This window comes from Bufo gargarizans, chromosome 1 (assembly GCF_014858855.1).
Source record: "Bufo gargarizans isolate SCDJY-AF-19 chromosome 1, ASM1485885v1, whole genome shotgun sequence".
Taxonomy (NCBI): Eukaryota; Metazoa; Chordata; class Amphibia; order Anura; family Bufonidae; genus Bufo; species Bufo gargarizans.
This window is the reverse complement of record NC_058080.1, coordinates 410,257,872-410,270,197: the sequence shown is the minus strand read 5'-3', so window position 1 is coordinate 410,270,197 and position 12,326 is coordinate 410,257,872. Positions and strand designations below refer to the sequence as shown.

The 12,326-nt window shown below is 42.1% G+C and overlaps 1 protein-coding gene across 1 annotated transcript in view; it reads left to right on the top strand.

Moving 5' to 3' along the window:
- The window catches only part of LOC122932137 (thioredoxin-like), a 56,738-nt gene extending 47,378 nt beyond the window's left edge, over positions 1-9,360 (top strand). Inside the window, exons 4-5 of the mRNA XM_044286388.1 lie at positions 97-162; positions 9,135-9,360. Coding sequence (XP_044142323.1) covers positions 97-162; positions 9,135-9,197 — 129 coding nt within the window. The 3' untranslated portion in view covers positions 9,198-9,360. The remainder of the gene's footprint in view (positions 1-96; positions 163-9,134) is intronic.
- Positions 9,361-12,326: the final 2,966 nt, after the last annotated feature.

Below are 12,326 nucleotides of genomic sequence, written 5' to 3'. Positions count from 1 at the left end.
ATGGTCATGCGCATGAGCCCTAAGTGTGAGGTTGGATATGCTGGAAATAAACTGGAGGCTTTTCTCTTAAACTGTGTTTTATTTTATCATCTTTAGGATCTGATGGATGAATTTGAGATTAACAGTGTACCAGTAACTTTCATATTCAAAAATGGTATCGTGGTATGTGAATTTATAAACTAGCACATTAACATTATATCTGAAAAATATGGAGCATTTCATATTTTATGTAATTGGTAGCTGGTATGTTAACTAGATAATTCTTGGTCAGTTTGAGTTCAGAGGAATTCATTCTGGGTGGTCATTCTTCAGCCATGACCATAAAGAACTGAAATGTTCTAAGACTTGATGAGCTGAAAGGATATATTACCAATCATAATGTACAGTAGATTTCCTATAAACTATATTTTTTATTATTTTTTTAATCAAATCTTCTACACCAGCATTATGGTGCAAAAAAGTTGGAACTGATGCCTGCACATTTGGTGCATGGTCCATGGCTGTTATCTGTGTTTTGCAGATCTGTGATTTCCGGACAAAAACGGATATGGTCGAGGCCTAAGTCTCACTTATGATGAATTTTTAAAAAGCTCCATCTCCACTCTAGGCAACGTTTGCAGATATATGCATACATTACATTGGACTTGCTGCAAATATATTATTATTATTGTGTGCAATTTTATAAATGTGGCTCCACCTTACAAAGCAAAACAGACTTAAAACTGACACCAAAACTACTGCAAGTGATACATTTCCCCTACATGTATTAAGGTCCCCTTTAGTAAAAGATAGGCGTTGATACTTACAGAAGACCTGATCTGGTTTAGTAAATAATTACTAGTAGCTTATGAATAAACTGACAGCTGGGTATTACCATTTATTTAGTGGTGTTCCTTCACACTCTGACACGGTCCAATCAGTGGTGACTGTGCAGGGACCCAATTTTTGGACAAGGGGAATGGTAACACACATTTTTCAATCTATTCAAAAAGTTTCAGGAAGAATAAGAGAGGAATGGCATAGCAAAGATCTCAAAAATAATATGCTCCAGAACTGTTATCTCATGTGGAATAAATAAATCTATATGAAAAGAGACAGTGATATGGTTCTGGATCTGACTCCAATAGTCAGTGATGTATTGTTGATGTATTGCTCCGAATGATATAAAATAATTGGCATACGTACGCCTTGAAAGAGATCACACACAGACTGTCACAGAGAAGTCAGTCAATGCAAGATGCTGCGTTTATTGAGATTACATGATATTTTATAGCAAAAAAGAGGAACTTTATGACTCGGCTAATTTGATGATCTAATTGTCACATTACTAAGTCCCATGACAAGGTATCACATTATCACTCCATACTTTAGCAATGTCAGCACTATGTCAGCAATTTCAATATCATAAAGTGTTTAGTAAGGGATTATTAAGGGAGCTGGCTGCTACTTCAGGGGCCATCTTGTTTGTTAAGCAAACTGTTAGATATAATACAAGCAAGTATACATTTGATACTAGATATATAGATATATGATTCCACAACAGTCCCCCCTTGTAGACTTGATTGTAGACTTTCCCTAAACCTAGCGAATCCCCTGGCATACCATTCGTATCCTCTTCACCCACAGTGGCGACAACCTATCCCTTGTGAATAAGTTCCCGATTGAGCGGACTTCTGGTAATACCCTGGGATTCATTTGTCCCTAATTTTCATCATCTCTTGGATCTTCAGGCTTGGGTGGAGGAGCTTCATCCGCGGGAGTTGGAGAAGGCGGGGGTGTCGGGAATGTAGGGGGTGTCGGGAATGCAGGGACGACATCCACATCTATTGCGGTGCTAGCCATTTGTTCATAGAGAAGTAGTATGGCTTCTTCAGCAGGCTTCTTTCTGTTGGTGATACGGTTAATGCAGGAAACAACAAATTTGATAAATATGTAGATTACCATCAATATTAGGGCTATCTGTAATATTCCCTGAATTATTCCCATCGTCCATCCACTAATTCCCTTGAACCAGTTACTGGGATTAAGGAATGAGAAAGTGTCAGACCACCATGTTGACTTATCTGCACTGTGAGACTCTAGCCATTCATCACGTATCTCACTCATCTTTTCCAAACCAGCTTTTACTTGTAGATTACCTTGTGGATCGATATAATGGCAGCATGCAGTACCTACTACCTGACACATACCTCCATCCTTTGCAGTCAAGTAGTCTAATACTAAAGTGTGTTGATTAGTGACTATGATGAGCTGATTCTGGACAACATTAGATGTATTCATCAGTTTCATAATTTCCCAAATCTGATCATCCAAGTAGTCGGTAGCCATTACTAGCTTGTCATATGTTTGTGTAAGCATAGGATAGATTAATAGAGTACTAAAGAACTTGTTGGCACCACTCATTTCCACAAGATGGGGTTTTCCATTTGGTCTAGGAATGTTATCTGCGGCTCTTTTATATAAGGTGTGTTTGGGGATAGCATTGACATTTAATTTTCCATGAGGCAGTGTAAAAGTGGCTGGTGTGAGCCTAGCAATTGTACATAAACCTTTGAAATCCGAAGGGAGCCATTTATATGCCCTGTGTCCACATACTAGGTATATATTTTTTGGGACCGAAACCACTGTGCTATTGAACAAACGAGTGATTAAGTGGGCTAGTTTGATACCTTCTGCCAGTTTTTGACCCTTTTCTTGACCCTCTGTGGTTTCACTAGTCATCCCTATTGTCAAGTCCTTTACACTGCGCCGGGCGCAGGCCAGATCACCACTTGCTTCAGCATATATACCAATGCACTGTACTGGACTGTCTGGGTTGGAATCATTACAGCCTGATCTGTTATGGGAACTGAAAACCATACCATGGGTTTGTACCTGTAGGCAGTAACAGTGGGTCCAATTTGGGAAGCAGGATACATTGCTCCACATATAGTCATTCCAGGGCATATTGCTATTCTGAGCTGAGGGTCCTGTTCTGTTTATCATTAGCCATGGGGACCCATCCCATGCTACTACTATTAGGGAAGCTTTTATACAACACTTGATGATGTTTGACAAACTTATTGTCCCACCCGTCATCATCCATTTCCGCCGGGGGAGGAATGTATGCACTGGTGCTAGCAGATAAAAGAAAATCATTTTGTTATTTCTGAATCTGGCGGGTTCCTTATCCTTTTGCAGTGAGAGGCGTGGATCCAGGTGGATCTCCCTTCGAGCTTTACAGAAGTTGGAGTGGTCAGTAGTACTTGGTAAGGCCCCTCGAAGCGTGGTTCTAGGGTACTTCTGACGTGTTTCTTGACCACTACCCACTCTCCTGGTTTCAGAGTGTGGCTGCCTTCTAGGGAGTCAGGATCTGGAATGGAAGAAAAGACTTGTACATGGATGTTAGACAACTGTTTGCTCAAAGCTATCAATACTTTGCAACAGATTCATAATGCATTTGCAACTGTTGAGGGAAGTACAGCCCCATCCGGGGTCCCGATCTAAACAATATCTCATGTGGAGTCAGCTTATGGGGAGGTTTGGGAGTGTGTCTGACTGCAAAGAGTGCTATTGGTAAACACTGAACCCAATTGAGCCCTGTTTCCCTAGTCATTTTCAGCATTTTTGACTTTAATACCCCATTCAGTCTCTCGACTTTGCCGCTACTTTGGGGTCTGTAAGGGGTGTGGAATGCCAGGTGTGACCCTACCATCTTCCAGACCTCTTGGGTTAGGTTAGCAGTGAATGCTGGGCCCTGATCACTCTCAATGACCTCAGGTACCCCGTACCTACAGACAGTTTCCTGTATCAATTTTTTAGCAGTAGTTGTTGCTGTCTGATTCCTGACGGGGTAGGCTTCTGGCCACCCAGAGAACATGTCTACCACTACTAACACGTATTGAAACCCTTGGCACATTGGCATCTGGATATGATCAATCTGGATCCTCTGGAAGGGGTATAAGGCTTTTGGGAGACATTTTTTGGGCGTGGGCTCAGTCCTACCTGGATTGCATTGGGCACAGATTAAACATGACTGGACATATTTCACTAGTACAGGAGTGATTCCTGGGGCTACCCATATTTTATCGATGAGCTCTTTCATTATTGTCTTAGATTGATGAGTGGGCCCATGGGCCACAGAGGCTATTACAGGATAGAGTGCTCTAGGCAAGCACACTTTCTTCCCTTGTGTCCAAAGTCCGGATTCTTTTTCCAGGGCTGACTCCTTTAACCAGGTTTCCTTTTCTGAGCGGGTGGCTTGCTTCTGCATCTGTTTCAGTAGATCCCATGATATTTCTTGTTGCTTGACATCCGGTTGTGCTAACATGATTTTATCTGGCTGTGCTCTTTCCTCTTCCATTGCTGCCTGTTTGGCTGCTTGGTCCGCCAATGCATTTCCTTTGGCTTCTGGTGTGTCAGCACGGGTATGTGCCTTTACTTTGATTACTGCTACTTTGGTGGGCAGGAGTACTGCAGTCATCAAAGCCTCCACTGCTAAAGCATGTTTAATTGGGGTTCCTGCTGCTGTAATGTAATCTCTGGCCTTCCATATTATTCCGAAATCATGAACTACTCCAAAAGCATATCTGGAGTCTGTGTAGATGTTAGCAGTGGAGTCTTTTGCTATGAGGCAGGCCTCAGTAAGGGCTATGAGTTCAGCCTCTTGTGCTGACTGGTCTGGGCGCAATTGCCTTGCACACAGTACTTCATACTCACTAGTAACTGCCATGCCTGTATGGAATTTCCCTTTGTCATCGGTATACCTTGAACCGTCTACAAAGAGTGTCCAGTGTGGGTTTTGCAAAGGAGTATCCTGTATTGATGGTGGAGTTCCTACTTCAGCTTCCATCATTGTAATGCAATCATGTTCTTGTTCTTTGTAAAGAGAGTCGGTTGAGGCCCATAGTTCTTCTTCCTGAAGATCTTCTTCAGCACGTAGATCAATAAAATCTGCAGAATCTCCATCTGCAGTACACTCCCCCCTTGGGAGAGGAAGGAGTGCAGCAGGATTGAGGATGTGGCATCTCTGGATGGTGACATTATCTGGCAGAAGCAGGCTACACTGGAGCCTGAGGTGGCGTTGTGCAGTGAGGTGTTTAGGTTGTGTTTGTTGCAGGATAGCTGAGATGTCATGGGGAGCCATGATGGTGAGTGGGTGTCCCAGGACGATGTCAGCTGTAGCGTTCAGGAGAGAACTAGCAGCATGAACGGCCCTGACACAGGAAGGGGTGGCTCTGGCTACAGGGTCTAGACGTTTTGAGAAGTAGCCTAGAGGTCTACTACGACCCCCATGGCTCTGGGTGAGAACTCCAGTGGCATGACCCTGACGTTCCATGACATAAAGGCGAAAGGGAAGCTGATAGTTAGGGATGCCAAGAGCTGGGGCAGTGACAATGATTTGTTTGAGAGATTGGAATGCTTTTATGGCTTCTGCAGTCATTTGGAAAGGAACAGTAGCAATACGGGGTATGCAATCAAATAGTGGCTGCATTAGAACGGATGCATCAGGGATCCATGGTCTACAGTATGAAATGAGTCCCAGAAAGGTTTGCAGTACTCTCTGGAGGCGTGGGAGGGGGGAGTGTACTGCAGTACCAGGTGCATAGTCCACTGTCTGCTGTGAGTCTTCCCCTGCATCTTCCTTTTGTTTCTCCCCATCCTCATCTTCCTGATCTACAGCACCACTTCCTCCTACCATTATATGAGCTGGAGCTATGGGCTGACTGGGTAGCATGTAGGTGCCGTCAGGATTTACAAGTGGGTATATAGCAGTGACTTGTGGCATGACAGAAAGAGCAGGGTTTGGGGAGATTACAAGTCCAGCCTTGGGCGTTGGCTGAGGACAAGATGGCGTCACTGCTGGGACTGGTGAGACGTGCTGGGGGGCTAAAAGAGCATGATTATGTGGGCGTGGAGCACCACAGGCTAAGCACGTATCACGGGGGGCAGGGTTCTGCTGACCACAATGTGTACAAGTCCAACTTCCCCTTTTTCTTTCAGCTGCGCCACTGTTATAGGGCGGTGGCTGTTCCTGTACTAAGACTGGGCCAGGCCGATAGTAATGGAGTCCTGATTTTTCATCAAACATTGCTTCTCCTTTTGTCTGTTCAAATTCTTTGCTACAGTCCAGCCATATCCTGACTGTATCTATCAACTTATCATCATTCAATTTGCCTCTTTTCTCAGTCAACAATGTCTGCCACACAGCAGAACACAACACACCTCCTTTTGCAATACCATAATTCTTTTCTAACTTGCTTAGTCCTTTGACATAACCTTTTCCTCTCCGGTCCGCCACGTACTGTTCAGGTGAACAATAGCCCTTCGGGACACTATTTCGGTTACCCATCTTTTCAAAACAACACGTTCTGGAGCCTTCAACACTTTCTGGAGCCTTCAACACTTTCTGTCTCTGATAGTTGGATTAGCACAGACACTGACAAACAAACACCTTGAGCTTGAGATTAACACACCACTGGGTTATCAGCAAGCCGTCTCCTTCCCTTCTACTATTTCTTGGGGTTACACACCAGGGTTACCCCTCAATGTAGGCACTTTAGGAGACTTCTATTGTTCTGTCAGTCTATGCCTCTCCTTTCTCCCAGAGACCAGAGAAACCAACCATACACAAAAAAATAATAAAACACAATACATCAAGCTTATCAATACAATGGGGTTCTTACTTTCATGCCCCTGAGGATGCCTCACTGTCGGTGCACCCCTCCCTAGAACAAATATGGATAGACTAAGCCAAGGGACACAGAATAGGTAAGATGAATATATTTTCTCACCTCTTATTACGGGCCGCGGTCCCGGTGTCCGTTGGCTTGTCTCTCTGGGTCCAGTCTCTGGGGGTACGCCAGCAGGAGGTCCAATCCTCAGGCCCCACGTCGTTTGGCGCCAACTGATATGGTTCTGGATCTGACTCCAATAGTCAGTGATGTATTGTTGATGTATTGCTCCGAATGATATAAAATAATTGGCATACGTACGCCTTGAAAGAGATCACACACAGACTGTCACAGAGAAGTCAGTCAATGCAAGATGCTGCGTTTATTGAGATTACATGATATTTTATAGCAAAAAAGAGGAACTTTATGACTCGGCTAATTTGATGATCTAATTGTCACATTACTAAGTCCCATGACAAGGTATCACATTATCACTCCATACTTTAGCAATGTCAGCACTATGTCAGCAATTTCAATATCATAAAGTGTTTAGTAAGGGATTATTAAGGGAGCTGGCTGCTACTTCAGGGGCCATCTTGTTTGTTAAGCAAACTGTTAGATATAATACAAGCAAGTATACATTTGATACTAGATATATAGATATATGATTCCACAACAACAGGTCAGGAGAGATGATCTTTGAAAGGGGTTTCCAATTATAGTCTTCCTTCTGCAACAGACGATTCATACTTACCTGCTCCACGCTGCTCCTGTCCTCCACACATGGAGCAGGTAAGTATGAATCTTCTGTCTTAGCAGGCTGGGCACTTCCTTAAAATCATTATAACCAGAGAACCTGTTTTAATAAGTTACTTGAGTTAGAACAATGGTGAAGTTCCCAGGATACATCTCAGATACCCATAATATAGTGCCATAGTCCTTTAGTCACCGAGCAGTAATTGACTGTCTCAACAGAGTGCCTATACAGTTGTATAAACCAGATAGAATTGATCACAGGCCAAAAGCCATATAGTAGTGCCCCTAGGACATGAATGCACTGATATCTAGTAGTACCCCTAGTGATGGCAAACTGCAACCCAAAACCCACTTATCACAAAGTGCCAACAAGGCAATTTAACCTGAATAATGAAAAATATTAGCCAAGTTAAACTGTGGGGGTGCAGGCCCCAGTAAAATTAATGCCCCCATTGGCACCCCTTAGTATTAAAAATGTCACATTAGTGGCCCTTAGTATTAACTGCCCCCCAGTATTGACCATCAGTATTAATAAGGCCTCTTTGTATTAATATGCCCAATTAGTGGCCCCCAGTTTTAATAATGCCCCCATTAGTGGCCCCAGTATTAATAAGACCCCCATTTGTGGACCCCAGTATTAATAATGCCCAATTAGTGGCCACAAGTATTAATAAGGCCCCCATTTATGGCCCCCAGTAAAATGAATACCTCAGTAAAAATTTTCCTCCATAAGTGGCCCCCAGTATTAATAATGCCCCCATTAGAGACCACAGTAGTATTAATGCCCCCTTCCCTACTCCTCTGGTGCAAAAATAAAAAATAAAAACTCACCTCACTTTGATCATACTGTGGTGAACACTCACTGCTCACTGGATACGCAGGACAAGACCTACGCTACAGGTCCTGCTCTTTTCAGTCATCACGCTGGAGCGCAGGTTCTGTCCTGGGCATCCAGTGAGTAGCAAGTGCTCCCCGCGGTGCAGTCAAATGGATGAGGTGAGTTTTATTTATTAATTTTTTTAACACAAGCAGAAGAGGGGGACAAAGGCTGTACTAGTGAGCACTCCACAATGGAAGGGCTCGTTACTAATAGTTAGTGTCGATCACGAATATTCGAATTGCGAATTTTAATCGCGAATATCGGCACTTCGAGAATTTGCGAATATTTCGGATTTCGCAAAATATATTCGTAATTGCGAATATTCGCTTTTTGTGAAATACCAGTTCATGCGAATTTTTTATGCGAAAAAAATGTGTGCGAGAATAATGCCTGGAGATCATGAATTCGCGAATTCTCGAATATATGGCGAATATTCGCCCAAATATTCGCGAAATATCGCGAATTCGAATATTGCCCCTGCCGCTCATCACTACTAATAGTGCACAGGTGGCAACCTTACGCACAGCCCACACAGAGCCACATGCCCACAGAGAGGGCTCTCAGTGCCCCCCTCTGGTTCACCACCTCTGCCCTAGGACATGAACGCACATTGCGGATATTTTCCACTCGAGAGATGTCCTCATACTTTGCATATAAAATGCAGGCACTGTAATCAGCAGCTTATCTGCACCTTATATTAGTGTCTACCAATATGCTAGCCGTGCATACATGTCAGTTTAACGGTTATTGTTTCGTTGTGTTACATAAAACCATACTGCTGTAAAGTCAAAGCCACAATCCATTTCTAATGAATGTTATTAATAAATTCACATTTTGTATTACAGAAATATCAAGTCATTGGGGCCAACATGGAGCTATTGCTAAACAATCTGATGGAAATGAACTGATCTTTCAACAGCTGCCATTCAGTTAAAATTGTCTAAATGGGTTGTCCCATGAAAAATATTTTACATTTTCAAGCCTGTATTTGAATACGTTTGTAATGGCATGCAATAAAAATCGAGTATAGCAACTGAGATATTCAATAAAGTGTATCTGTATAACACCATCTACAGTTTGTCCTTTTCCTTATTTCTCTGTACAGTTCGGTAACATCTCTGTGGTGAATGCACATGATCAGATCCATCCTTTAAATCCCAGCAGCCATCTGCTGTTAGGCAGCTACAGCAGAAAGGACACAACCCCTGAGATGTGATAGGGAGAGAACTGCAGCAAAAAGGGCATGTCCCTGAGCTGTGATAAGGAAAGAGGTGCAGCAGAAAGGACACAGCCCCTGAGATGTGGTTGCTGTGAGAGCTGCAGCAGAAAGGTCATGCCCTGAGCAGTCAGCTTGAAATAAATCTAGCAGAACAATGATGGAAACTCTGGAGCCATATGTGGTACAGCGCAGGTTTTAGCTTTTTTGGCAAGAGATTGCCATCCACTATATGCAGACTGAACTTAATTTTTTTACAATAATCATGAGAACCCCTTTTACCATGTGCTACGTTACCTGGCTTTGATATGTTTACATTGGCTATAAAAGGCAGTGTAAATTTTTAAAAAATGTCCATAAATTTACATTTTATGTCCAATTAAAAATTACATGACCTAATTGTCCACAGGAAAAAAAACTGTGAATTAATAGGAGAGCTCATAATAATACATATGAAAGAACATATTACCAGTGTATAAAGAGGTTGTCCACCTTGGATTATCCTGAACTATAAATGAATAGAATAACGAGGGCATAACACTTGATCAGACTGTATTCACACAGTTATATTTTTTGTCACATGTGCTATTCCAATTTTTGGGCTTCATTCTCATGGGAAACAATTACGCTTTAGGCTGTATGAGTACAGCCTATATCCATATAGCATACAGATGATTTTTCTTATCATATATGCAATGGCTGAATACCTTCCAAAGGGCAGAGAGGAGCAGGCAACGCAACTGCATCTGCTTTTCCATGCTGTCATGGTGTTTACCTGCAGCTACCACTAGGAGGAGTTCACCACCTATATACTGTATGTTTACAGCTTCCATTGAATTCAGTCTTTACTGTTCAAATCAGTGTTCACTAAGCACTGGTAACTTTAACGCTGGGTTCACACCTGAGCGTTTTACAGCGCGTTCAAACGCGCTGTAAAACGCTCAACACATGAAAACCAATGCTTCCCTAAGGCCCTGGTTCACACTTGAGCGTTTTACAGCACGTTTAAAAACGCCCTACGCTCAAAAAAGTTCTTGAGCTTCTTTGGGGCGTTTTGTCGCGTGTTCCCGTACATAGACTTTCGGGAACGCGCGACAATGGGCGTTCGCTTGTCTCTGTATGCGCGATTGTAAACGCCGGTACAATCGCGCATATAGAGTGCTCCTTTCAGAACGCTCAGGTGTGAACCCAGAGTTAGAAATACAAATCTGAGGGGTCAGCTGTAGCCTTTATAAAGTATAAAGAACTAAACGAATTACATAAGGGGATAAACCTTCTATCCTCCAGACGCAGAGGATGTCCCTTTGTCACTAGATGATGGGAGAGATCTCTGTACTGGCCCCTGATATATTTAGAGATAGTAATTAGATACCCCCTCGTCTTTTTTCTAATGTGACAAACCTTATTTTGATAATCTTTCGGGGTACTGTAGTCCCCCCTCCTCTGAATCCTCTCCAGCTCTGCTATGTCTGCCTTGTTCACTGGAGCCCAGAGAAAGTTCTCCATGTGTGGTCTGACTAGTGATTAGTTACCTTTTCTTTCATTGAGTAGGCTTGTCATTACAAAGTCCTATAAATATATTTATATATAAAGACAGTCATGTTTGCAAACTCCAAACATTGGTTTGGGATTATAGATTAAAAAAAAAAAACATTTGTGTTTTCACAGTCAATTCAGGAGCATCTTTTTTTTGACTCTGTGTTGTGCCATTCTTCAATTATTTTTGCTAGAAGTTTATGGATAAAGGCGTTATTAACACAGATGTGTCAGGAGAAGTTACAGTTCCCCTTTAATATCTCCCACAGACTTTGCTATTTGGATCAGTATCAGAGGTGGCAGACCGTGAGGGCTGGCATAGATAATCAGTCATAAAAATCAAGCAAACTGAGAAACATCCATGGCTTTTGGAAAACCTAGTTTCAGGTTCACGGCTGTCATGAGGCAAACAGATTGTTATTAACCCTTTCTCGAAATGTGATGTAATAGTACGTCACATGTCAGGTCTTCAAAGATGGTGCCGGCTCTGGAGCAGAGTGGTCGCCATAGAAATCGGGTGCCTACTGTTTCACACAGCAGACACCTGGGCCAAATTTCTGCAATTGGCAGTAATGCTGATCGTGGACTTTTAACACCTAACATTCCATAGTCAAATATGACCATGGCATCTGGAGACACAAAACCTGGAAGTGTGCTTCTGGGTGTGTTCCAGCTCCCCCAGCGAGAATCAGTGGAGTTGTAGTGTGTGTGCGGCAGCCTCTGTATTCCCCAATAATACAAAGCTGTCACCCATTAGTTCCTACCAATACAGTGTATTTCTCATACACTACAATGCTAATGCTATGGGAACTATAAAAAAAATGTGTACAAAAAAAAAATGTTTTTAAAGATATTACAAAAATATTAAAATATTCGCCCCCTTTCCTGACAATTAATATACATGAACAATACAATAATGCAACTTGTCCTACACAACAACAAAAAAGTCATAATACAGCTATGTGTACAGAAAACATAAAAAAGTTATGGCCCATGGAAAGGCAGGGAGTGAAAACAAACAAAAAAAAACTCTGGGGCTCAAACAGTTCACATTTTCCTTTGTCAGATTTTTCTAAAATTTTTTGTTAATTTCTTAAAAATGTAATTTTTTTAAATAGTTTTCTTCATCATACTGTTTGGCCCGACTTTAAAAAGGTTTATTACAACGCGGTATTGGAAGGTATTTTCCAATTTCTAAATATTGCCTTTTTATATTGTAATTTATACAATATTTGATGTGTTTAAAACAATTAAACTTCTAAAGAAATTGAAATTTGGACATGAA